This window comes from Aulonocara sp. 'chitande type north' Nkhata Bay, linkage group LG17, assembly GCF_057382095.1.
Source record: "Aulonocara sp. 'chitande type north' Nkhata Bay isolate Kocher_YH1m ecotype deep benthic linkage group LG17, A_spYH_male_GT1.1, whole genome shotgun sequence".
Lineage (NCBI taxonomy): Eukaryota > Metazoa > Chordata > Actinopteri > Cichliformes > Cichlidae > Aulonocara > Aulonocara sp. 'chitande type north' Nkhata Bay.
This window is the reverse complement of record NC_141360.1, coordinates 1,162,694-1,189,546: the sequence shown is the minus strand read 5'-3', so window position 1 is coordinate 1,189,546 and position 26,853 is coordinate 1,162,694. Positions and strand designations below refer to the sequence as shown.

Here is a 26,853-nt window from a genome sequence, read left to right as displayed (position 1 = left end):
GCCAATGGTGTGGACGCACTGCTTCACAAAGCACAGTGTTGCACCTGTGCGTTACAGCCGGCAGGGATCAGGTAGGGTGACCAGAACCCGACAAAGTAGATATGGGCCAAACACTGTGTTGATGTGGGAAACCTTACCAGTGCCGGAAGGTAGTGTGACATATCCACAGCTAAATAACAATCTCATAAACTGTTTTAACGCAATACGGCCAAATATATTTAAATGTGACTCACTCATTAAGCATAAGTAAGTAAAACTTTATTTATATAGCACCTTTCAAGATAAAAATCACAAAGTGCTTCACAGAAGCTAAAACCTAAAACTAAAAATCAACTAAAAGCAAGTTTAAAAAGATGGGTTTCTAGCTGTTTTTTAAAAGCGACCACTGAGTCCACAGATCTCAGGCTCAAAGGGAGAGAGTTCCACAATCTGGGGGCCACAGTTCCAAAAGCTTTGTCGCCTTTTGTTTTCAGCCTCGTGTGTTGGACAGCAAGCAAGCCCTGGTCACATGACCTCAGGGACCTGCTGGGAATGTATGGATGTAAAAGTTCACTTATATATGTTGGTGCTTGTCCATGCAGAGCCCTGAAAGTCAAGGTCAAAACCTTAAACCCCATGCAGCAGACTGTGACAGCACTGAGCAGCTCCTTCAGTGGGAGACTGCGGCACCCACGGTGTGGGACGGAGAGATTTCGCAGGTCTTTCCTCCCCACTGCTGTCAGACTCCATAATAAAGACTTTAACTGATCAAGCACACACATCCATACATGTGCAATAACACTAAGTGCAATAATCCTTTCTGTCATCGTTGTATTTTTACTCAGTTGTATATAGTATTTGTATTTGTATTCTATTTTTATCTTATTGTATATTTATTTTATTTTATTCTACTGTATATAGTATTTTATTTTATTCTATTCTGTACAGCTGTGTACTGTATTTATTCTTATTGTATTCTAATTTTTGCCTCATAACTTTTGCACTGTCCACTTCCTGCTGTGACAAAACAAATTTCCCACGTGTGGGACTAATAAAGGTTATCTTATCTTATCTTATCTTAAAGTGGATTCTGAATTTAACGGGGAGCCAGTGCAGCTGAATCAGCAGGGGTGTGACATGGGAAAACTTGGAGGACTTGGTCAGAAGCTTAAAGTACAATAAGGATAACATATGTATTTCTGGTCCACTGAGTTAGGCTTTATTATAGTCCCGTTTTCCATGTTTCTACACCAGTAGTTAATAGTAGCTGTAATTTGAGCCGGTGTTTTGTCTTGTAATCATAGGGTTCTAGCAGGAGTGCATCCATTGGTTTTATGCCTTACTTGTCAATTATAGCAATTGATTGCCAATTATTACAGACATTTGACACACGTACTGTGTCATTTCATTCGCTTGTGTGAAGCTGAACAAAAAAACTACAGCAAACAAACGCTGTGGCTTCATTTTCTTTGTGATAGTTTCCATCACAGTCTCAAAAATGTACAGAAACTTTTAGTGAATTGGAACTTTGCCTATTGAGCATAGCATGGGCAATATGCTCAACTGCTGCAACAACATATATGCATGACACACCTGTTGGCAAACAGAAAAGTCCCAAGTCCTACATCGGTGTGTGGGCTGCTTTGAGCTCATATAGATAGTCACCAAGACCAACATATTTTTAAGTAGAAACAACAGGCAGCCAAGCAGATTGTCAAACAGTATCAAATGTAGTGGCCGACAATGAAAGCTGCATTTTTGTGTTGTGTCGCCACGAGCTGTCCTGGCAGGATGCAGAGTTTATCAGGTAAAGTGAGATTACTGTTAGCATGATCATGTCTAAACCTGCGTCTTTTAGCAAACACAGTTTTTATTGTAATCCACACAATCTGTGCAAAATAACTTGAATCACACTATTAGGCTTCAGCTTTTCTTTATTTCAATAAATTAAGAACTCAATGTTTCAAGGATTGATTAGGGTCTGTGTGCCAGGTCACGTTCAAACACTTGCACTACGTGGGGTTTCCTGGCCAGCTGCCTGGCGGTTGTGCCGGACGCATCCTCAGAATCTTTGAGGCCGAGCTGCAGGAGCGTCCTGGCTGCGTCTGCGTGCTGCCCAATGCACGCCATGTGAAGAGCTGGGAGAAGAGAAACAGCAGTAAAAAACTGCTTCCTGTAACAACTGAGTTTTGGTGGTGACATTATCACCATATGACAATGAAAAGACAAACTAACTCTGTTCCTGTTTCCAAATCTGTTTCATTCACTGTGCCGACATATTTCCTGTAAATGAGTTTTATGAGAGCCAACAGACGACTCTCCCATTTCAGAAGCTTGGTGCTGTTTCTGTAACGCTGAAGATGTTACAGGTCACTATGGAGCACTGCGCTGATGAGTCTCTGCAGGTTCATTTTTCAGACTGAATGAATGCAAACGAGGGACGTGCACAGGTGTATGCAAAACACAGGAACAGATCTTTCTTTGTTTGATGTTAGTGACAAAAAGAGAAGTAAAGCCGTCACAGACGTTCACCCAATATTAACTGTGCAGCTTTCACGTTATTTCAAAGAGTCCAACCAAAGCTGAATGAAGCCTGTAAACTAAAAATGGTGGATTTTTTATGTTGGTTCACTTGCTGCAGCGGTGCATGGCGTGGAAAATGATGCTGCATCCCTATAACCTGCTCCAGTGCAAGATGTGTATGAGATAAGAAATCAGTAGGTACGAGATTACCGCCTACTGACCAATCAGTTCTCTGGAATATAGCACCATCATTCCTGGAACAGAACTCCGTGCACGGACAGTAGGAAGGTCTAAGGCTTCTTAAAGTCTTCCCTGATGAGCATCGATAAGAATCGTGGAATAAAATTACTCAGAAAAACAAAGCATTAATCTAAACATTCATTTCTGTCTGAATGACAGAGCTGCGACTCTGAGCCTTTATTCCTCACGACATCAAACAGGCAAAACCTTATTAATAAAGTGGAGCGACATGTCAAAGCTCACACACTCACACTGCTGCTTTCAGCTTGTATTGTGTTTAAACTGCTCATATGTTTCTATTATTTTCATTTGAAAGCAGCTGCCTGTGGACCTGTCTCTGTTTGCCATATGCTGCAAACATCGCCTCCTCCATGAAAACTTCACTCATCACCAGACTGACAAACGCAGTGTTCACGTAACCAGCTGACGTCCATCACTGTGTACCAAGTATCCTGACTGTTAGTGTGCGTGAAGCCAGAAAAGGTCACGTGTTATTTCCCCTCGTCACATGATCCGTATTATGTTTTCAACTGGCTGAACAAAAGCAGTATTTCAGCTGCAGAACACACGGCACACTGGACACTTCATGGATGGCATTGTTTGTTAGATAATCACAGATAATAATTATCTCTGATTAAGCTGCATGGTCAGAGAAAATAACTTTACATAAAGGCACTGAGAAGGTCATCCTACCAGTCCTCCCCTTCTTGTCCCGGGCATGAGGATCCGCTCCCAGCTCCACCAGTGTGTTTATAGTGGACGTGTGGCCCTCCTGAAAGAGATGCATGTCAGTGCGACTCGGAGAAGGATCTGTAGCCCGTGCTTTGCCTCGAGGCTTTTGTTCTCGTTATGTTCGGTATGTGAGTCTTGTATCAGCAGTCTGAGAAAACTGTTCATTCACTCTTCATGGCTACAATCACAGACGACATAAAACAGCCTCCAGTAATTCTTGTAATGAAGAGCACTTTTCTATCAGTAAGCACTGCTGTTAGCTGCTGTTAGCTAACATTAAATATCAGTGAATCAAACATTGTTGGACACTTAGCAAATGACCTCTCATACAATGTGTAAATGTAATCAAACTGTTTATCAGAGAGAAAGTGGGATTTTTTTCACCCACGTCTAACATTAGCTTATCACCAGCTGTTGTTGTTTAGCCAGCTCATCTGGACTGCATCAGTGAAACTACGCCATAAAGGGGTCAAAGTACAGGAAAAGTGCTGTTAGTTCATTGTGAAGACTGTCCTGTAATTATAAAATATGACATTTTTGTCAGTTCACAGAAAATGTCCTTTTGTAAAAGTTTGAACTGACTGCAGTAACGTTTTTCCACAGTTTTCCCACACAGTGGAAAAACGTTATTTAATTCGTACAGCATGACCGTCAGGCGTGGGGATGGGTCTTTATCAAAAGCTGGAAAACGAATGAAAATACAGTAAAAATAGATGCACTTCTGCACTTTTCCCAAAGCTGTGCAGGGGGCCGGATTAGAGTGTTTGCCGGGCCGATTCCGGCTCTCGGGCCACATGTTTGACACAAAGGTTTGGAAAGATAAATGTAATATTCCTGAAGGATGAAACTATTCCTCCTTCAAACCAGCAACCCGTGAATTTCAGCGTCGCGCCTCGACATCCACCGCTCCACCAGCTGAGCCATGACGAGGCTCTGCTGTTAGTAAATATTAACCACTCCACACAACAACACAGCAAAATACCTGAAACTTCTCAAGTCATCCCATCTTGGTCCCTTTCCTTACATTCCTACGCTTATTTATTTATCTTTCCCAACCATTCCGAAGCTTCCCACCAGACTGCTGAAGGAGACCAGAGGGAAATCCCTGCTCTGACCTTGGCAGCGTAATGCAGGGCGGTGAGCTGGATGCTGGTCGCCCTCTGGTTCACCTCGACATTCAAGTCCTTCACCAGAAACCGCAGAGCCTCATCCTGGCCTGTGACGGCTACCTGGTGCACTGGCTGAGCCCCGAGTATGTCAGCAGCTGCTGCAGATGCCTGTGGCGCACACACACACACACACACACACACACACACACACAGGTCAGGTGGAGACACTACATATAACTACGTCAGTGCAGAAACATTACTGCAGGGGACTGCTTTCCTCCACCTGGTGCTCGTCTAAAAGAAGCCTGGCCACAGAGATGTGTCCATTCCTGATGGCGTCCATGAAAGGCGTGACTCCACAGCTGTCAGTGCTGTCAGGCATGTAGCCACATCTGGAAAAACACCAGTAAATGTAAGGATCAGTCAGACAAAGTTATCCGTGAGCTGCGAATCAGCATCAAGCAGGTGGAGCTACATTTGTGCCAAAAGAAGTCGCAGAAATTTAAGAGTGCAGAAATTTTCAGTGTCATAAAAAACAACTTAAATTTTATAACATCTATCTAACCTTTGACTTCTGCGTCACATTTAAATACATTTTTATACTGTGAATTTGTCATTTTAGGGCATTTTGAGTTGACATGGGCTATATATGTAAGAACTGCTGACAACTAAAGTCAGACAGCATCCAGAGTTGACTGGATTTGGCGTTAAATATGCAGCAGAATTAGTCTCCATGTAAAATTTCAACATACCTGTCCAGCAAGACCTTAACCACCTCCTCACATCCATGCATTGCTGGATGAACAGAGAAAGTGTAAGTTATATGATTTCCCCTCACGTCACATCTCCACATACTGTAAGTACAGACACCTGCGGTGTGTAGTGGCGTCCTGCGTGTCCTGCTCTCCGTCCTCCAGACGTCTGGTGCAACAAGGAGCAGGTGCTGTATGACCACAGGGTCTCCCTCTCTGCAGGCGATGTGGAAGGAGTTCCAGCCGTCCTTGTTTCTCAGTGCGGGGTCGGCACCGTGGCAAAGCAGCTCCTGGATCACGTCCAGGTTCCTCCGAGTGCACGCCATCATCAGCGGAGTCCTGAGAGCAGAGACACAAATCTCCTCTGACAAACAAACTTACTGCAATTGGTGGATATATTCATACACTCTATGTAGAAGATCTGTCCCGTACTTACTGATAGAGCCACTAGGGGGCGTGGATAACCAGGCGAAATATGGAGTGAAGTTGGAAAGATAATGTGCTGCTGCTGTCCTACTGACCTGTTTTTATTTGTTTCCTGCGCTACAATCATGGAACATATTATACAACGTGTAATATCTTCACATTTTAAGAGTAGCTTATGAAAAAAATAATATTACAATTTCTTTCATGTTAATTTTAAACGACCGTACTGAATACACCCCAAACGGAGCACACAGATACAGTCTGAGCACTGTAGAACAGTCAGTGTTTAACAGGGCTGGACTGTAAAGCCTGAATTTGAAATAATGTACATTTAATTGTAATAACGTATTGTATTGTCAGCTATTTTTACCAATAAGCCCCTTCGATTTCCAACTAGAAACACAAATTTATTGAAGTATATTAAAGAAAAGTAAAGCCACTCCTTCAGGTATATTTAGCTAATATTACGCCATTTGTTTATAGTTGTACTGTTCTGTCGAGTTAAAAAAGGTAACTCCTTCGAGCCGGATTCGAACCAGCGACCTAAGGATGTCAGCATTCAGCCTCTACAGTCCTCCGCTCTACCAACTGAGCTATCGAAGGGCGGTAACCCCTCCCACAGCGAAGCCAGCTTTAAAGTGAACCCGGGAACGATGGCGCTTACTTCTTCCTCCTTCCTTTTGGAGTAGGGTTACAGTAATGTAGTAACACGTTAACAGGTTCTTTCTCACCAGTCAGCCTTCTTCAGACTGTCCACTTTGGCGCCTTCTTGGAGCAGGTAGCTAACACAGTCCTTGTGGCTCATGGAGGCTGCTTCGTGTAGCGGCCTCTTATAGTCGTTGTTGTACACCTCTACATCCAAGCCAACCCTCTTTATCAGGTACTTTACAATGTCCAGGTGTCCATGCCTTGCGGCGTAGTGCAGCAAGGTGTCTCCCGACTTGCCGAAGTGTTTGCCACTGACAGTTTGCGCCGCAGTCGAGCCGCCTAATGTTATGTGTTTCTCCAGCGCGGCCAACTGTCCGTCCTGAGTGAGCTTCACTAGCAGCTTCGAAGTGTTTTCATCCATGCTGGGTGGAAGTTAAATGCTGGAGCAGAAACTGGCCTACGGGCCAAAATAAGAACAGTTACTCTGAAGTGTTGAAGAACACACGCTGGCCTGTTTACCAGCGCGATTCCTGGTTGAGCTGCTTAAAATCACGTGGCCAACCATGACCTAACCCTGTACCTCTGAAACCAACATAAAGCACGCAAGTGTTTGGTTTTTTACGTACTTATAGCTTGATCAAAATTCTAAATATTATTATGAGCACTAATAGATTTTTTTTTTGCAATTTAAGATTAAAATGACCTGAATTATACAGTGTGTACATATTGCTACAATTTGATGAGAAACCTTTTATACAACAGTCAAAACAAGGTTAGAGCCGTCACTTGGATTAGGAAAGAAAGAGCATCATTGCCCTTATAGGAGGGCGTGGCCATGTGGATTGTGGGAGATGTAGTTGTTGTAGCAACGTGATATGGCTCTCTAAACTTTAGAGAGTTCACGTTGCAAATCACTTTGCTCTTTACATTAAAGACAATTTTGGTCGTTTAGACTCTAAATTGTCTTTAATGTAGTTAAATAATAAAGAAAATTTAGGTTAATAAATGATTACTGGAATAATGTTAACACATCTCATGAGGGTAATATCACAGACTTTCTTTTTCTCTCTGACAAAATACCAAAAGTGGATCAGATATTGCCGTCACTGGTCTTCTAAACGAGATAATCCAGCATCTGGCTAACAAGAAGAAGACCAACAAGACGAGTCACATCTGGAGGAAAAGGTGGGGGGAGAGAAAAGCGGGTGAGTCTCAGTCCTCAGAGGTTTTACAACACGGACCATCAGCTCCACGAATGGGACTAGCTGTAACCTCCACGCTGTTCTTGCTGGTGAGTGTGTTTCAGACATTTGACTTTGTACTGCACTTAAAAACAAAAGACGGCTGTCGTATCAAAGCAGCACTGACACACCTTCATGCTTTGCCATCTAAAGGAGCTTTTATTCCTCTTTTTTGTTCTACAGATAGTTTTATGTCTGTTATGGTTGCATGATGTTGTAATGTGTAAGGGTTTAAGTAAACCATAGAGCTTTTTGTCATTTTACACTAACGTGCTCTGCTTAAAGATTTCCATCTAAGCTTTTAACTTCAGCTCTCAGTGCTCGGTGAAAGCGCCTGTTTCAGTTACTTCTCTACATTAATGGCTCTTTGTGGACAGAGGACAAACACAAACTGTTTTCAGAGTGATGGTTTCTGCACTGCACCATCACAGATTCACACACCGTGAGGACTTTGTGCTGATGGTGAAAAAGTGGTTTTCTAAATCTAAGTATAATATCACGCACTTGTTAAACTATTGGTATAAACTGACACTGACAATGTGAAACTGCACTGAGATGCATTAAGAGGACATATTACATACAAGAATACTAAAGTGTAACTTCTGTAAATGATGAGTTGTTCAAATGCAGCCCAGCTGTTGGGCAGCTCTGCTCTTCCCAGCTAAAGCTAAGCAGTTCCAGATGTTTCTGAATTCTCTGAAGAGCAGCAAATAAACCAGAAACAAATGCAGGACACAAACTGCAAGTCCTGTTGTATTTCAGCTGACAGCAGCTCTGGTGAAAGGCTGCAGAGTAGGCGTCATTATGAGCTAATCAAGCTGCCATCCTCTCTGGGCAGATTTTACATTTTAAACTTAAAGCATAATTAATGGGGTGTTGGTAAGAATCCCTTATTTGTCTCATGAAAGGGGAGACTTCACCCCTCCGTTCACTGTGTGAGCATTTGTTGTATTTGTATAAAGGTTTGAGAGGCTGGTAGGCAAACACATGCCCCGATGCAGCCGGCACCAGAAAGGAAGGAAATACTTTGGACTCAGCCACGTGTCAGCCCTTGTCTCACTGAATCTGTGTCTGGTCACATCACTCTGCTTCATGCAAAGGTCTTTTTGTGTTACTTTTCACTGTAGCTTTTGTTCGAGCTTAGAAACAAACCTACTGGCTTAGGAATGATCGTGTACGTCACACTTCAGAGATACGAGCTTCCTTCCTGCTAGTGTTACGATTCCACTGTTATCATTCCTAATCCCAGTGTGATAGGATCCCCGACACCACACCGTGACAGAGCCTCCCCGTGTTTTACACATGCCTCTGGACACGCACTGCTGTACCTCTCCCCTAACCTCTTCCATACATACGGACAACAATTTGAATTGAGGCCGTTTCTAACGAGACTTTGACAAATGGTAGATGGATGGGCCGAAGCCCCAGATCCAGCCCTCAGGTCAGGCGTTTGCTGGATTTTACCCATGCTCTTCATTTGCTTCAAATAGTTTTTTAGGCCTGCCATTCATTTGTCGTCCACGTGTACACAGCATATGTCAGCTCTTTGGGAATCAGCTTGTTTATGTAAAATACTGCTTTATGCTTTTGGGCATTTTTTTGCAGATTCAACTAAAGAAATGGGAAAAGCTGTATGTTTTATGACAGGATGCCTTTTTTACACTTTAATAGTAAGTGTTGAGTGACTGGTCAAACAAAAGAAATATCCCTCCCAGTATGGTCAGGTACTGTCCTCAAAATGACTAAAAAGCAGCCAAAGACTGATGAGGAGTGCAGTGATGTTTAGAGGGAGGGCGAGATCGGATGCTGCGCTGCGGTGACTCCTAACGCGAGCAGCTGAGAGAGGAACACGTAAGGACTGATTGTTCTGCACAGACGGCCTCTCTGCTTTGTGTTCGTAGGGTTACAGCTGTACTCTGTCAGACTACCTCAGATTATTCACAGCTGTAGAAGACGCTGCTTCTAAACAGCAGTCATCAGGTTGTTTGACAGTAACACTCCCTGCACTGCAAACATATGAGAGCTGTCATCTTTAGAAATAAAAACACATTTCAGGGCTGTTAGCTGTGTTGGCAGGTTTCAGGGCTCCCCTCCCTGAGGGGCCAAATTACAAAATATTTCATCTTTTGCTCCTCAGAAGTGGCTTCATAGCTCTCTCCTTCTCTGTTCTGGTGTGTGTGCAGATGTCCCTGGAAGCAAATAGAAAACATGGCTCTCCTGAGAAAAAGTAAGTGTAACCAAAGTGTGATGCAAATGGATAAAGACTGATTCATGTCGTCCAGCAGTATTAGCTGACATGTAGCTGAGAAGTAACGTTAGCAGATTGTGTTGTCTGCATGTGCTTTGCATTCACGTCCACTGTGCATCCACTGGACAGCTGTTGCCAGTAAAGGTCCCCTTATTTTTCCCCAGGAAGAGGAAGCAGCCATGCACATGCACCAAATATCTATGGAATGGGATAGACAGCAGGCTGTAACGACTTATTCCTGAACTGCATGCGGTTGTTAAAAAGTAAAAGCTGCATGTGTGCAAATTTCAGTAACTCCAGTGTTTTTCACGCTGTTTTCTTTCTACAGAAAAGGCACATTTTCCACTTTACTCGCCTTCAGGAAATCCACCTTCTACTAGCCAAACCTTTAACACTTAACTCGACTGGTAACTGGATTCTCTCATACTGTGAGAGCAATCCTTAAGTGCTTTCACTAATCTGTGGTTCTAGGTAACGAGTCAGGATGCTGTGCAGACTCCAGTTAGCACTAGCTACAGTACCCGGACGGCTGCACAAAAACCAAAGTACGCTTGTGTTTGCAGACCCTCCTTCCTCTCTGGTGTGTCTCACAGCTGGAGGAAATACACAAAGCATTTTGAAAATGGACATGTTTTACTTTTTATAGTAACAGCTGATAATCACTTAATTATTTATGGGATGATTTATTCTCTGTCTTTGCTGTGCGACTGAGAATCACTGTACCATTGCTAGCATAAAGGTAGCCGTTACCTGCCTATTGTTGCAGCCAGCGTCTCTGTGAAGTCTTTTTTCTTTCTTTGGTTTAAAGCTTTCAGTCGCTTTAAGCCAACCTGAGCTAATGAACAGCAGACTGTTGTCTGGCTCAGCCATAAAGAGCCTCATTTTTATTTTTTATTATTCTTACTTGTACTTTCCTTTGACTGTGTTGGTGGAGGCTCAATCTGATGTCGCCGTGCTGATGTTCCTGGATCAACAAACTGATGTCGGTCCTGGTTCAACATCGATCACACTGTAGTGATGGAAACACCGTCACATCACTCAGCCCTAACCACAATCACATCCTGACCCTGACCTGTTTCCCTGAGTGGACAGCTATGATGTCACAACGGTGTGATTGGTCAGATCCAATGTTGATCCTGGACATCACCAACATGAGGATATCAGTTGATGGAGAGGAATAGAGAGGATCAGAGGGAGTTTCTGTCTCTGCTGATGTAGAGCGAGCATGTGATAGCGTGTCAAAGGAGGACATGTGAGGATGGTGCAGGATGTGCATGAGACACAGTGATGATGGGCAAGCTGACAGATGAGGTCAGGCACAAGTCTGTGGTTTATGATGTTCCTTCTAAACGTAGACAGCTCTTGTTGTTTTACGGCATCAATCTGCTTTGAGACAAACTTCTTTAGTTTTGCACTCAAACACTGAGCGATCGCGTTTCAGTCAATCGGATCCTGCTGGTGCTGCTGGTGCTGATGGTGTGCCTCCTCCTGCGCAGTACACTGCTCAGAGCCTCCACTCGGCCAAGACTCTCAGGTGCGTCAGCGTTGGTCTTCACTACTTAATCTGAGAAATACTCACTAATGTTCCAAATGTGAAATATGTTACTCTCCTTAAGTGAAAAGGATCCCACTGAAATTGAGCATAAACCAGTCTAAACTCCTGATTCCTGACAGAGAACAGGAAAAGCCCCAAGAATGCAGGACAAGTTTCTCAGGAACACGCTGCAGAAGCGCATGATGTCGTGCCCGTCGTCATCTGTGCATCAGAGGAGCGCATGGGTGCCTCCATGGCAACCATCAACAGCATCATCAGCAACACAGACGCCAGTGTTTTCTTCTACGTTGTTACTCTTCGTGATGCTGTCAAACTCACGAGGTGCATCTTTGAACTACAAAAATATGAACCGCACTTTGTTCCAAATATGGAGATCAGTGGTTTTCTCCCAGTATTGTTTCCCAAAGTGAGTATTTCTCACCTAATCTTCCTTTTGTGTCACGTAGGAGGTACATAGAGAAGACAAAACTCAAAGGCATCCGCTACAAGATAGTGGAATTTAACCCGATGGTCCTTGTTGGAAAGGTGAAGCCAGATTCATCTCGACCCGATCTCTTACATCCCGTGAGTGCTGCATCCGTGCCATCAGCCAAACCAAGCACAGAGTTCCTGTCTCAAAGAAATAAAAAACTTTGTTTTGCAGCTCAACTTTGTGCGGTTTTACCTCCCTCTGCTCGACATCCTCCACTCGAGGGTTATATACTTAGATGATGACATCATCGTGCAGGGTACGCATGTCTACAGTCAGTCTAATAAAAGGATTCCATATTAAACCGAATGATTCAATAAGTGTTTAAATGATCTGTACACACATGTGTAATCTTCTACATTAGACACAACTGTGCTACCGAGGAGCGTCACACAGAGTTACTAAACGGCTGAATTCAGAGGTAGACCCTGACATGACCCAGTGAAGTCAAAGGAGCCCTTTATTGGCTCCTAGAGAACGAACTAAACCCAGAAGATCTCTAAATAAATACATCATCATTTGCCTTTACTCGGGTTCTGTTTGTTAATTATTAAAATGAGTTTTAGGATCTGAAGCATGAAAGTGTGACGAGTATCAGGATGGGGACAAATACAGCAGTCTGGTTGTGTTTCAGGTGACATCAGGGATCTGTTTAATATCAAGCTGAAGCCAGGACACGCGGCTGCTTTTGCCACAGACTGCGACCTTCCCTCCACACACGAGACGGTGCGCAGCATCGGGATGCAGGTGGATTTTTACGGCTTCTGTTATGATGTTAGACTTTTATGCCTCGTGTAAATCTCACATTAAAGAGGTTTTATTTGACATAGTAACATGTGGGAGGGATTCAGTCATTATTATTTGGTATTCTCTCCTCTGAGCTCGTCCCCTAGACAACCTACATGGGCTTCCTGGACTACAGGAAACAGGAAGTGAAAGACCTGGGCATCAACCCCAGCGACTGCTCTTTCAACCCTGGAGTCTTTGTGGCAGATATGAACGAGTGGAAGAAGCAGAAGGTCACCAAAGAGCTGGAGAAGTGGATGGAGGAGAATTTCAGGTAAACTCCTTAAACTAGTGTCATTTCCTAAATGTTACCAATATGAACAGTAGATTTGGTTTATGAAACTTTGATCTTATTTTACCTTGAAAGAGAGGTCAAAGGTCAAGCGCTACATATTTTAGATCTCTATACGGTACTGTCTATACGTCGACAATGCACAGCAAACCTGTAAGGATCACAGTTGTAAGTTATAAAGGCTTTGTGTCAGCTTTCAACCAATAAAACTTTATTAAGTTGACCCCGAAGAGCCACACGTCACTCCCTACATGACCTACCTGTCGTTACATCTGTCAGCTTACTAAAAGTGTGTTTGTGGATTTAAACCTTTTATTGCAGATGTTCCTACAGTTTTGCATATGAAGGCCAGTGTCTGGCATTTAGAGTGAAGCAGCTGTGATGGCGAGCGATATCCCACAGATATACTGTAAAAAGCCATTGAACCACTCGTAACTACAGTTAGCTAACTAGCCTCTGTATGTTGCAGCAGTGCTGTGGTTTGGGGTGAGATACGTACACAGAGCTGTTCCCTTTCAGTCAGTTCACTCGGTACAACACATAAGTACGGGATATCACGCCCTCGCGTGCCCTGGCTGAAGAAACCTTTATTCACATGTGATGACACGCGCACGCCCCGCCTGCACATATAGCCGCTGTCATCACAGTCGTCCCTCAGTTCTTACGCTCTTCACCTCGCGGAGAACACCACTGCTGAGTTGGACTGCCCCTGTTGGTGTTAGCTAGGGCCGCCACAAACGATTATTTTGATAGTCGACTAATCAGATCATCATCCATTGAACATACAGCGTACAGCTTATTGCACCAGCAGCATCTGCTCTTATATAACTATCATTAGCTTACAGCTTTAAGTGTTTAAGGTCTGTGCTAACTAAAAATAAAGACAAGATGATAGTTTATTACATTTAAATGAAATTTGCAGATTGTTTCGGTGAAGTTTAATAAACTCCTTGCTATCTAAAATATAACGGGACACCGGAGTATATTCTGGAGCATCTCACACTTCTGATAATCAGCTGTCTGCTTGACGTTTATTCAGCTGTGTAAAAACTATAACTTTAATCTCAGACAAACTGATTTACTCAGGAACAAATAAAATACTGAAAAAAGCCAAACAATAACATTTTTAAGTTAAGTCTAAGTGACTCATATATATCATGTTTAACCTGAGTAGCCAAAGACGGCGGTGGGTTTGAAAACGATTTGCCGGGAGTCCGGTGTTCTCACGGCTCTAGTGAGCCTAGCCCCCGTCTAGCTATCGAGCTAGTGGGTAACAGACGTCTCCAAAAACGTCGGAGCGCTTTTGAAAATATGTGGTGTCTTGATAAACTGAGCAGATATTTGAGGTTTACACAGCTACATTCTCGCCTGAAAATATGTTAAACGTTTATTTTGTGACCCAGAAAGAATAATAAGAGTAAAGTTAAAATCCGGCGTGCAGCTCGGATCTCAGCTGACCCTTCTCACCCTGGACACAGTCTGTTTGACCTGCTCCCCTCAGGCAGGAGGCTCCGGTCCATTCGCACCAGAACCTCTCGCCATAAGAACAGTTTCTTCCCCTCTGCTGTTGGACACATGAACAATAACCATATGACTGTTCCCACCACTAACACATGACCCTACGCTGTGTCACTGCATCATTCCATGTTTGGCACTGATCACCACCTGCACTCATGTATATATCTTTCCACGTAGCACTCTTAATTCTTATTCTCATGTATATATCTCATGTATATCTCATGCACATATCTTTCCACGTAGCACTTTTAATTCTTATCCCTACTTTTATTTTTTCATGTCTATTTAAGTGGTATTTATGACAGCATGTTTGCACTGAAGCACCGCAGCAATTTCCTAATGTTGTAAACCTGCTCAACATTTGGCAATAAACCCCATTCTGATTCTGATTCTGATTCTAAAACTAACTAGCTGCCGCCATTGTTGGAAACTGAGCTGGGCCGCGCTATGAATTCTGGGATAGGTTGGGCCACAAAGTATACACCCCACCCATCCTTCAAATCTGGGGAAATGAAGGGTCCATTTGTCGGAGTCTTTGAATTTGGACAGTCTTCGTCGTGTCGCTGTAACATAATCGGCCTACTAATGCGGGTACAGGAGGATTCCTGCGTCTTTTGTGATCTTTTGTGATCTTACAAAGCTTCAAACGACGCGTCGACTATTAAATTAGTCGTCGACGATTAGTCGACGTAATCGTGACTAGTCGACTAATCGTGGCAGCCCTAGTGTTAGTCTCCACCGTGCAGTTGGTGCGTAGGCTGCCCGCGGAGTGCTAATTTCAAGTTTTCCTGTGCAGCGTTTTGCTTTGCGTTTTTGAACTTTGGACTCCAAACCTAAGCGAGCAAAGCACAAATCTTCTGTTCGCCCCTGTCCTCAGGGATGTGGTTTCTCTTTGCACGACAGCGACCAGCACAATGCCTGCCCCGTCTGCCTGGGGATCGGCCACGCTAGGAGAGCATTGATGGAGCCCGAAGCCTGTGCGTTTTGTCGCCAGCTCCGGCGCTCGACCCTGGAAAGACGGGTGACGTTTGTGGAAAAAGTGCTGGGACGCTCCGCTGTCCCACCGCATGACCCTCTCCTTTCAGAGTCTGGAGCCCCGGCTTCGTCCGAGTCCGAGGACAAGGATTATCCGGTCGATGTCCCCGCAATTAGCTGGGCTGACCACATGGAATATGTTGACGGGTTAGTTGATGACGAGCCGGAACCATGCAGGAGCGCTGACGGACTTCTCTTTCCTCCCTGTTTCGCCGTGCTGCTGAGAAGCTGCAGGTGGACTGGCCCTCTCCTCCGCCAGCTCAGAGGCCGTCGCGGCTCGCGGGTTTTTTCCTCCCACCGGAGCCCGCAACAGCCAAAAACTGCCTTCCCATGTTCCCAGACTTTCTCTGCGAGCTAACAGCATCATAGGACAAACCTCTGTCTACCCGCGTCACTGTGCCCGGCTATGGACAGTACATGGAATTGGACTTAGCTAACCCACCCCCTATGAAGAAGAAGATTTATCGGGCTCAGGCCGGCACTGCTCACGCCATGAGCTCCGTCACCATGCTCCAGACGTACCGGGCGATGTGCCTGGTGGAGCTCGGATCGCTGGTTCCTGATGACAGCCCGCTGGCACCTCTTCTTAACGAGGTCAGAGTCACCACAGATCACATCCTCCGTACCTAGTGCTGCCGTTCGGGCTGTCGCTCGCTCCTCGCACCTTTGCAAAATGTGCCGAGGCAGCGCTAGCGCCCCTCAGAAAGAGAGGCATCCGCATCTTAGCCTACCTGGACGACTGGGCTCTCGTAGCTTGCTCCAGAGAGCAGGCGGAGACACAGCTGTCGCTGGTTCTGTCACACATTCAGACACTGGGGTTCTCTGTGAACGTTCAAAAGAGCTCGCTAATCCTGAGTCAGCAGATTTCTTTCCTCGGTTTGGAAATATGCTCGCTTTCCAGCCGCGCACGTTTGTCGGAGCACAGAGTGGCCGCGTTTCATCGCTGCCTCGCTCAGTTTCAGCTGGGACGCAGACTGCGTTTCCAGACCATATTAAGCTTGTTGGGCACGATGGCATCTATGATCGCCGTAGTGCCGCTTGGACTGTTAAAAATGAGAGCGTTTCAACGCTGGACTCTCTCTCACCGTTTGTGTGCATCGCGTCAGCTCCGGAGGAGGCTGCCGGTAACCACGTCTTGCATGCTAGCTCTCCGTCCTTGGAGGGAGCCCGGGCTGCTGCATCAGGGCTCTCGGATTGGGAGGGTTTTGTTTCACAAGGTGGTGTCCACAGATGCTTCCCTAAGAGGGTGGGGAGCGCTGTGTGAGTGTGCATCAGTGAGAGGGATCTGGTCCGCACTTAGAGCTGTTAGCAGTGTTCTTAGCTCTAAAGCATTTCCGTCCAGTCCTGGAGGCCAGCATGTCTTAGTCAGGACGGACAATTCAACAGTGGTGTCTTACATAAACAGGCAGGGAGGAACACGCTCTCCTCCCCTGTTGAAGCTGTCTCGCTCTCTGCTGTTATGGTGTTCATTTTCTGTCTCTAAGAGCCACCCATGCCCCAGGCCACCTGAACCTGGGGCCGGACCTTCTCTCCAGGGGGTCCTCTGGTGAGAGAATGGAGGTTGCACCCTTTAATAGTGGCTCAGATCTGGGATCTATTTGGCAAGAGGCAAGGGGCAAATAGTGGTTCATCCGTGCCCGGATCTGTGGCGCCTTCATGCTTACCTGCTGAGAGGTTAAACTTGATTGCTAAGGGTTTGCCACCTAGTGTGATAGCGACAATTCAGAGCGCTAGGGCCTCATCTACTAGAGGCTTGTGCGCTTACAAATGGCGAGCCTTCGAGCAATGGTGCCAGGACCGCCACACTCTCCCATTTCAGTGTTTTGACATTCCTGCAGGAGCTGCTGGATAAGGGCCTTTCATTTTCAACAATTAAGGTTTATTCAGCAGCTATATCTGCTTGTCATATTGGCTTTGACGAGGTGACACCAGGTGCACATCCCCTCGCCATACGTTTTCTGAAAGGAGTTTGCCGGCTGAGGCCCGTGCTTAAGTCCAGTGTCCCTGCTTGGGACTTGTCTTTGGTGCTGGAGGACCTTTGTAGCCCCCCGTTTGAACCCACTGAGTCTGTGGATATGAAATTTCTTTCATATAAGACTGCATTACTTCTCGCTTTGGCTTCAGCAAAGCGAGTGGGTGACCTTCATGCGCTCTCTGTGCATCCCTCCTGCACACAGTTCTCTCCTGATGGTCTCAAGGTCGTATTGCGTCCAAATGCTACCTATTTTCCCAAGATCATGCCTGCGTCTTATAGCTCAGTGGAGTTTGAGTTGCTGAGCTTTTGCTCCCCTCCTTTTGCATCTGAGGAGCAGAGGAGGATGCATTCTCTTTGTCCAGTGCGTGTGCTACGCACCTACATTGAGCGCACTCAGAGTGTGCGTTTACGTGACCAGCTGTTTGTCTGCTTCGCTAATCCAAATAGAGGTAGAGCTCTGTCCAAGCAGAGGCTGTCCCACTGGATTATAGAAGCTATCTCACTGGCGTACGGCACCGGTGGTCTTGCTTTGCCCCAGGGGGTGAGAGCTCATTCCACCAGGGGGATGGCAACCTCATGGGCTCTTTTTAAAGGGGTGCCTGTAGCTGATATTTGTGCGGCAGCTAGTTGGGCATCACCGCACACTTTTGTGCGGTTTTATCGGTTGGACGTTACAGGCCCTTCGGTGGCTCATGCTGTCCTTTCTGCTGGGTCTACCACTCACTAAGGATGTGGTGGTCCGATTCCGGTTCGGTGACTGCTCTGTGGGGCCTGTATATATGTCCCATACTTATGTGTTGTACCGAGTGAATCGACTGAAAGGGAACGAATAGTTATGTCTATAACTTCTGTTCCCTGAAGGAGAGGAACGAGGTACAACACAAGGTGGCCCCACTGAGCAGTTTGGCTCGGTGAAGAGCGGCTATCGAACTGATGACAGCGGCTATATGTGCCGGCGGGGCCGTGCGCGTGTCATCACACGCCATCTGCCTTAAAGGCGTGAATAAAGGTTTCTTCAGCCAGGACACGCGAGGGCGTGATATCCCGTACTTATGTGTTGTACCTCGTTCCTCTCCGGCTCCCAAAATTCTTCCCTACTTCATCCCAATTACAGAGTTCTTTCAGATGCGGTTGGCATGTCTGAATTATGCACAGAGTCCTTTTGCATGCGTGCTGTGACCGGCCAAAGCAACACTAAAAGAGTCGTCTCCTGAAGAGCCGGGGTGTGTCAGGAAACTGTGATTATCGTCTAGAGTTTTATCTTTTTATCTTTGTTTATGTGGTTTTCATTTGTTCATGTATTGTTTGTTATCAGTCACTTTTTCATTGATTAGGTTTAAGCACTAAAAAGTACTTTCCCCCACGAGCGTATTGATCCCATCAGCAGATGGGTGACGTAAACTGTTTTGTTCGGAGCCCTGCAGAGGTAGCTGATGGAGGCTCACTGGTGTATAACAAAAAAATCTCTTTCTTTTGTTTTCACTGGCCACTGCATCTGATTTTAAACCCTTCTCACCAACAGACAAAACATATACAGCAGTGCCATGGCAGGGGGCGTGGCAACCCCACCCATGCTAATCGTGTTTCATGACAAATACACGATACTGGACCCTCTGTGGCACGTCAGGCACCTGGGTAAGATTGCTCTCCACACACAGCTGGAATATTAGTGCCACCGTCAGCTCAGTTTCCAAAAAGCTTCGCTGTGTGTCCAGGCTGGAGTCCGGATGTCCATTACCCAGAGAACTTCCTCCAGGAGGCGCACCTGCTGCACTGGAATGGCCCGTTCAAACCCTGGAATTACCCTGCTGTGCATTTAGATCGCTGGGAGAAGTGGTTCATCCCAGACCCCTCTGGAAGGTTCTCTTTGGAACGTCCTGACGACGACAGCTGAGGTCCGTGGCTGCGGCACCAAGGAGCCGGTCAGAGGGTCACGTGACACACGCTTACAGTGACGGGGCGAAGGAGTAAATCCACGAATGTAACACTGAAACAGCGAGACACCAAACTGACCAATCTAAAGAACATAAGAGACTGAATGCTGTTGTGTGTTTGTGAAACGTGTCGCATTATAAAAACTGTATTTCAAACCTAACATTTAAGATTGTTTCTTATCTTTATATGTTTTCCATACTGCTTCATATATCTGTCATCGCTATCCTTAAGCTAACAATACAACTGTATAGTTTTCTACCCAGGATATATTACTGATTTCATTTAGTGTGCAGCTCCAGACAGTGATGGGCTGAGAGGCCCCAGGAGCCCTGAGGACTGTGAAAAGCTGGTTCAAATATAACGTCGTCTCGCGTGGCAGAGCCTGCGTCCGCTCTGTAACGACAGGCTGCGGTGGGCTCTTTTGCGCCCCCAGCAGGTCAGACAGTGCACATTTCATGTGAACTTGAACAGGCACACTCGTCGTTCCCAGACATGAAGCCAGTGACTCTGTTCATGCCTCTTTTCTCTCTCATCTGTGAGGCTGACCTTTCTGAGCGAACAGTCGTTACATTCATGCTTCCTCACACAGAACACGGCGGTCATTTAACTTGTGCTGTCAGATTTTCAATCGAACCAAACATCTACTAAGTCAATCACCATTTAGGTTTCCTTTTCTTAATTAGCCTTTTATAAAAGTGGCTCAGTGCAGATATAAATATATAACCTGCAATTTGTTAAAACCAGTCTTGCCAGGCACACTGGGTAGTTCATATGATGGCAACGGTAAAATGCGTGTTTGAAACTGCGACAAAGTTCACAGCAAGAAGTGGATGTAAGTAGAAGTCACAGTGGATTTCTGGGATGAGCACTTTCTATTGTTGTTATTACTCTTTAGTTTCATGTTGCACTCACTGCTTGGCTTGTTCAGCCCCACAAACTTCACGCGTGAGCAGAAGGCAGCCTGAAGTTTTCAGATTTGTGCCTTTCACAACATGAGCTCCCGTTACTGGTTCCAGCCACCAGAGGGCGTGATGCTCCTGGTAGTCTGTACTCGATGTGAAGCAGCGACTGTCACTGCTGCAGTTGACTGTTGGTAAGAGACACATGATTCCTCCTGAGAACAAAATAAAAAACAAACACACACCTGACCACCTCATTCTATTTAAATGAGTTTATTCTATTTACACAGCACCAGGTCACAACATCAGTCGCCTCAAGGTGCTTTATATTGTAAGGTAGACGCTTTGGCGACAGTGGGAAGGAAAAACTCCCTTTTAACTGGACTGGTCTCATAACTCAGACGCCCTCTACAGGAAAGGGCAGAGCAGGCTGCTGTGGAGACTCAGGTCGTTTGGAGTGGAGGGCCCACTCCTGAAGACCTTCTATGACTCTGTGGTGGCCTCAGCCATCTTTTACGGTGTGGTCTGCTGGGGCAGCAGCATCTCTGCCGGGGACAGGATGAGACTGAACAGGGTGATCCGAAGGGCCAGCTCTGTTCTAGGATCCCCTCTGGACTCAGTGGAGGTGGTGAGTGACAGGAGAATGGTGGCTAAGCTGTCATCCCTGTTGGACAACATCTCCCACCCCATGCAGCAGACTGTGACAGCACTGAGCAGCTCCTCCAGTGGCTGCAGCACCCACGGTGTGGGACGGAGAGATTTCGCAGGTCTTTCCTCCCCACTGCTGTCAGACTCCACAACAAAGACTCCAACTGATCAAACTCATCCACACATGTGCAATAATACTAAGTGCAATAATCTTTTCTGACAAAGTTGTATTTTTACTCAGTTGTATACAGCATTTGTATTCTATTTTTATCCTGCTGTATATTTTATTCTATTCTATTCTGTACAGTTGTGTTCTCTAATGTTTGCTATGTAACTTTGCACTGTCACTTTCTGCTGTTTCTGCTGATCTTATCTCATAAACCTCCGGCAGAGCCAGGCTCAGGGAGGGGCGGGGCAATCTGTCGGGACCTGCTGAGAAATTCACTGTTATGTTCTCTGTCCTTGAGCTGTCCGCCCTCACACACGTGGTCACTTTCCCCTAAAAATTGTTTAATCTGGTTCTCTTTATCTACTTGTAGGATCTGTGCAGGATCCACTGATGTGTAAGTTTCCAACTTTTCCTTCGGTGTTAAGCTTTGTCTGGTTTGTGTGTCCATTTATTTTTGTGTCCTCGCTGCAGCTCTGTCCGACTGCATCGTATAAGAAAAGCAGCAGACGTGGACGCTTCAGGTCAGTACAGGCTTCACTTTGTAATGTCAGGGTGAGAATAGAAGAGCTGGATCACCTCTGACAGGATTCTCTGTAAAGAAGTGCAGAGACTTTGAGTACAGCCAGTGAGCAAAGCCAGAGAAGTCAGTGTATCTGAACCAGAAATCAAAGAGAAATCAAGAACAGGGAGTACGCTCCCAAGGACAGTGTCAGAAAAACGCCTAACGCATCCTTTTTCTGCCCACGTCTCTTCTCATCTGTGTTGCAGTTTCCAGGCTTTTATTTCTCCATTTCCCTACTTTAAATGTCTGCTTGTTTATTGCTGATATTGTAATAACACATGCTTTTGTTCATAGACATAAGAGCAGCTTCCTGTCTGCAGTGTCTGTGCTCCATCTGTCTGGATGTGTTCACCGTTCACCAGACGCAGCTTCTGAACAACTACGGCACACTGCACGGCGACGCTCGTGTCCCTGTTTTTCACATTAAACTGCACTTTTATTTCTGCTGCTGACGTTATGCAAACCGCTGCAGGAGGAATAGACTGACAGCTTCATCTAAGATCTGGAAAAACTCCAGTTCCTCCAAAGTTTCCCGTTCCCGAAGTCTGTTCCATCCACCGAACACTGGACCGAGGGCAAAGTTGAGCCGTTATGTGGCGGCAGAAAGAGAACTGTTGATAAGCTGCAGGAGACGCTCAGAAATGTACGAGCTGTGCAGTAACTGTGAAGTGAAGAGGGCCTAGAAGTATGCAGTGGATGTGACTCTTGGTCCTGACACAGCAAATATCTATCTCATCCTTTCTGATAATGGGATGCAAGTCAGCCCTGGAACAGTCAAACAGAACCTTCCAGACACCCAAAGAGATTTTCTGTTGTTGAGTTTGAGGAAAGCAGCCAGATTTAGTTTGAGGTTCAGGGCAGGAAGACTGGATCTTAGCCCAAAGACCGTGAACAGGAAGCAGGCAGTGAATAGCTGTACGTTTGGCCTCACGCGGTGGCTGTTTGTGGACCCTGAATCGGAGCTGGTCACTTTTATAATATAGATGGGCCGTATGATAAAGTGTTACACAGAACGAATAAAGTATGAACTGAATCTCCTTCCTGTTTTCCTTTGGAAATAAGTCTGTGAAACTCTTTTAGTAGTGAACTAAACCACAGAGTAACATCCCCAAACTGCCAATACTCAGTGTAGATGACCTCACCGATGTCATGCAATACAAGTCATAAAATAGGATCAGACGTACAGTCACATCGATCCTTTTATTTTCGACTGTGGAGCTACGTATTCCTTTCTTCAGGTATTCACAAGCGTGATTATATTGGGAATCATTTGTTTAATCGTTTCACAGCTGACTGAGATTTTTTCACTTGTGTTTGAATTGGTGTCTAAAATTAAATATTTGTTTGTTACATTTTTCTGCTCATGATTAAGATGAAGTGAACTCGAGAGCCGAACTCACGTCATATTGACTCTTTCCTTTTGCTAAAGCATATAGTTAGGGCTGGGTAGTTACACTGCAGTAGGTGTAGGCTGCCGGGGATTCCCATGATGCACTGGGTGTTTCTTCTTCACTCACTATGTATTAACAGACCTCTCTGCATTGAATCATATCTGTTATTAACCTCTGTCTCTCTTCCACAGCATGTCTTTATCCTGTCTTCCTTCTCTCACCCCAACCAATCACAGCAGATGGCCCCGCCCCTCCCTGAGCCTGGTTCTGCCGGAGGTTCCTTCCTGTTAAAAGGGAGTTTTTCCTTCCCACTGTCGCCAAAGTGCTTGCTCATAGGGGGTCATATGATTGTTCTACCTTACAATATAAGGCGCCTTGAGGCATCTGTTGTTGTGAGTTGGTGCTATATAAATAAAATTAAACTGAACTGAAGTTTATCAGAGATAACTGTGGAATAGAGGGGAGATAATCCGGGGATTTCTCTTGCTTTTGATTAAAGAAAAGTAGCTTTCAAACTTATGCAAACACAGTGGGAGTCAGTCTCGTCTGCTTCTTAGTTTTTGTGAGTTTAAGAAATTCTTTCTCTCTGACATCAGAGATTATGGTCTTAACTACCAGTCCAGGACTTATGATAGTGTTTGCTCTTTCTAAACGACTGGCATGAGAACTAAATCTAATAATCAAAGATGCTAAATTGTGCGTGGCTGATGCTATGACTACAGTAGGTTGTGCGTTTTGGGATACTCCTAGTTCATGCTCATTAGCTGTAGGAGTGGATGTTCGCTGTTATTATGTGTATAATTCCAGGAATGACATTATTCAAGTTTTCCTTCAAAGTCAAACAGGTTTGAACAATATAACAATGTCGTGTCAAGGTCACAGATACTGTTTGTGTGCGTCTGTAGGCTGGGTGTATGTGCTGGAAAGAAGACAGGGACTTTGAAGGATCCCTCCCCTGCACACCTCCTGCAGTGGTTCAGTGGTTTTTCTGGACGTTGGGAGCTTGCACCGAATACGTCAGAGGTGGGGGTGTGTGCTGTTGACGTCATCGGGGCATCAGAGTTCAAGTTCAGGTTGTTGTGGAGTTGTTTTAGTCACGTGTGTGCTCAGCATCCCAAGGACATCTGAACTGGAGCTGTTTAATGAAAACATGTGAAAAAACCACGATGCAAACATGTCACGGAAGCACTTTCTTCAGGTTTATGAACGGATTCCTTTCTTTTCCAAGCTCAACACACTTACCTCTTTATCACAGAGATATTTCTAAAGCCTGTTCAGTGCCAGACCCTTATCTCAGACACATTTCAACAACCAAAACATAGCTCTTGATATGTGTGTGAAACTGAAACTCCCTGCTGCCATTGTGTAATAGTGCAGACCTATTCAAAGTTATAACCTGACAGTGGCTGCACGGTGGCTCTGTGTCCTTTACTGCAGAGAGGCACTCTCCCCAGCACCCAGCTCAACAGCTGATCACTGCCCAATGATGTGAGACACACTGAGAGTGATTCTATCATTAGGGGTGTCTGTCCTCACCAGCTGACTCGTCGTCTAGCTCTCTGTGCTCTGTCCTGTGTGTGTGTTCTGGTTTTGGTGCATTTCTGTAATTTTGCACCTGCTCCTGACGTCCTTGTTGTGGCCTCTTCTTCAGGGAGTGGCAGATCTTCAGGCCTCACTGGATTGCTTTTGGGCAACAGTTAGTGTTCCTCGCCTTGAGTACATGTGTCCATTTAGAGAGAGATACTTGCCTGTGTTTTCCTTGTGCTCAGGTTTGCCTGGAGAATTCCCTGTCATGAGCAGTCTTTGTTTGGATTGACAGAGTCTGGAAACTGTCTGGAAAATGTGCAAAGCCATAGTGGAGTTCTGGTGATTTTAAAACTGTATGCAGTGTACTTTGACTTGCAGCCCTGTGTGTGAATCCTACCTGTGTTTAGACAGAGCGATCCATCCAAGAAGCTGGACGCAGCGGGCTTGGGTCCTGTTAGTCCCGCCCTCACTAGGCTAGGTTTTCTAATGCAGTGCTTGTTGGCTTTAGGTCAGCAAAGTCAGACATATTCAGACTGTCAACAGAAAACTGTTGCAAAGAAGAGCATTAAGGTGGGGAGAAGCAGTTTAACCCAAATCTTTCCTTGGAGTAGTTTAAAAACAAATCCAGATGCAGCAGCTCACAGGTTGCTCTCCCTCAAACACGGTAAGTGGAATATGTCAGATTCTCTAGAATTCTGGACAATGAGCGAAGAGACAGACTGCGAGGAGAAAATCTCTACGCAGCCTTTTTGCAGCCGTAATGATGGACTGAAAGGAGAACCAGCTACCAACACTCCTCAGTCACCCTTGGCTCATCTTCCACAACCCAAAATATTGACTGCAGAACAAATAGCATCTCAGATTAGAGCTAAACTGCCATTATTCTTTAAAACACCTCCCGTAGAACCCACCACCACTGCCAAGTTACCTGAACCGCGTCTGTACCCAAAGTTCATCATGACCTCGCCGAAATCCTCAGGTCATTTCCGTGCACCTCTTAACTCCACACCGGACTCCCACGCACCATGAGCCCTCCTTCCCCTGTGCTCCTGAGAACACCCTGTGCCTAGTTATTCCTCCTAAGTAGTTTCGTGATTCAGACAAAGTCTAGTTGGTTTTGAAGTTGGTTGTCTGTCTCTGGTTCTGCGTTTGGGTTTTGTGTTTGTCTACCTATGACATACTCATTTTCTCCAGGTCTCTTCAGGAACACAAAACCCACGTCCATCTGACAACCGACTCTACGTCAAGGGTGAAGAATTTAAAGCCAAGTCAGTTTCAGTGTGTAGAAGGGATAATTAAAATCAGACCCAGTTGAATTTAAAGCAGTTTGGAAAAAAGCAACTCCACATGTTTGTGGGTTTGCTAACTTTGCTATAGGTTTACCCGGGACTCCTGTAAAGTTTCCTCCCCTCTAACAAACCTCACCTCTCCCAAGGTCTCCAGTGAAACCCCACAGCTCAAAAAGCTTTCGACAGCCTGAAGCAGTGTTTTGCTGCAGCTCCCTCCCTGGTCCAGAGTGGAGGTGGATGCCTCAGGTGTTGGGCTGGTCCTGTCCCAGCAGGATGCAGCTAAAATGCATCCCTGTGCATAACTTTCTCGCTTCTCTCTCCAGCTGAAAGAAAGTCTGGACAAACCACAAACCTCTCATACCTACACCTGGCGAAAAGACTGAACGAGTCTTTCCTGCTTTTTTATGTCCAGTTATAGCGGTGTCATACATTTTAGCTTTTCACTCATCTTTAGGTGTTAGCTAGCATGCTAAGTTAGTGCTAACCTCTAACTTTGTAACTTCGAACCGTCAACCTTGTGAAAATTTCGTGGATGCAACACTGTGTTGTAATACCTGTGAAAATAGCCGCATTCATTTTATTCTTCTTCTTTTGGCTGCTCCATCTCAGGGCCTCCATCTCCACCTGTCTCCAGCATCCTTCTCCTCCACACCTGCCTATCCATTAATTTGCAGTGAAGAGTCCTGGGTTTTTGGTCCTATTTTCCTCCACATCCCCAGAAACACTTCTGTGAAAGCATGACAATGCCCTTTTAAACCAAGACATAATCCTCCAGCAAGAAGCTGAGGCAGGAGGAATTTTACAGACACCTTGTTACGTTCTAAAACAGTTACCAACCCCACCTTAGCCTGCCGAACCGTCTAACTCATAGGTGTCAAACTCTGGCCCGCGGGCCAAATTTGGCC

At 45.5% G+C, this 26,853-nt stretch overlaps 2 protein-coding genes and 1 non-coding gene across 4 annotated transcripts; 1 reads left to right on the top strand and 2 right to left on the bottom strand.

Annotated features, from left to right (window-relative positions):
* Positions 1-1,893: 1,893 nt before the first annotated feature.
* On the bottom strand, positions 1,894-6,977 carry ankrd16 (ankyrin repeat domain 16). Of its 2 annotated transcripts, XM_086269740.1 has the most exons (7): positions 6,493-6,977; positions 5,454-5,674; positions 5,336-5,378; positions 4,867-4,975; positions 4,590-4,751; positions 3,436-3,514; positions 1,894-2,117 (listed from the first exon to the last, which is right to left on the bottom strand). In XM_086269740.1, the coding sequence occupies exons 1-7, from the start codon at positions 6,828-6,830 to the stop codon at positions 1,954-1,956; spliced, it is 1,116 nt and encodes a 371-aa protein (XP_086125866.1). In that variant the 5' UTR covers positions 6,831-6,977; the 3' UTR covers positions 1,894-1,953. The 2 variants fall into 2 exon arrangements, with proteins under 2 accessions (XP_086125866.1, XP_086125865.1); XM_086269739.1 differs by having other exon boundaries at positions 5,336-5,674.
* trnay-gua (transfer RNA tyrosine (anticodon GUA)) lies at positions 6,277-6,364 on the bottom strand. The gene is given in 2 exon segments: positions 6,277-6,312; positions 6,328-6,364. It is a non-coding gene; the product is annotated as a tRNA-Tyr (tRNA).
* A 477-nt stretch (positions 6,978-7,454) lies between the features above and the next one.
* On the top strand, positions 7,455-20,564 carry glt8d2 (glycosyltransferase 8 domain containing 2). Its single transcript, XM_086268792.1, has 10 exons — positions 7,455-7,700; positions 9,834-9,877; positions 11,340-11,432; positions 11,573-11,774; positions 11,900-12,017; positions 12,097-12,181; positions 12,557-12,669; positions 12,816-12,982; positions 19,051-19,163; positions 19,244-20,564. Exons 2-10 carry the CDS (start codon positions 9,859-9,861, stop codon positions 19,420-19,422), a joined length of 1,089 nt encoding a protein of 362 aa, XP_086124918.1. The 5' UTR covers positions 7,455-7,700; positions 9,834-9,858; the 3' UTR covers positions 19,423-20,564.
* Positions 20,565-26,853: the final 6,289 nt, after the last annotated feature.

Bases quoted from the DNA above. Each gene is read 5' to 3' on its own strand.
- ankrd16 (XM_086269739.1), bottom strand. From the start codon at position 6,830: ATGGATGAAAACACTTCGAAGCTGCTAGTGAAGCTCACTCAGGACGGA. The intron at 4,976-5,335 runs GTATGTTGAAAT...GTGTTTTTCCAG, and splicing joins GTTAAGGTCTTGCTGGACAG to ATGTGGCTACATGCCTGACA. The intron at 2,118-3,435 runs GTAGGATGACCT...CTCTTCTCCCAG, and splicing joins GGACAAGAAGGGGAGGACTG to CTCTTCACATGGCGTGCATT.
- glt8d2 (XM_086268792.1), top strand. The intron at 11,775-11,899 runs GTGCATCTTTGA...TGTGTCACGTAG, and splicing joins GATGCTGTCAAACTCACGAG to GAGGTACATAGAGAAGACAA. The intron at 12,018-12,096 runs GTGAGTGCTGCA...TTTGTTTTGCAG, and splicing joins GACCCGATCTCTTACATCCC to CTCAACTTTGTGCGGTTTTA.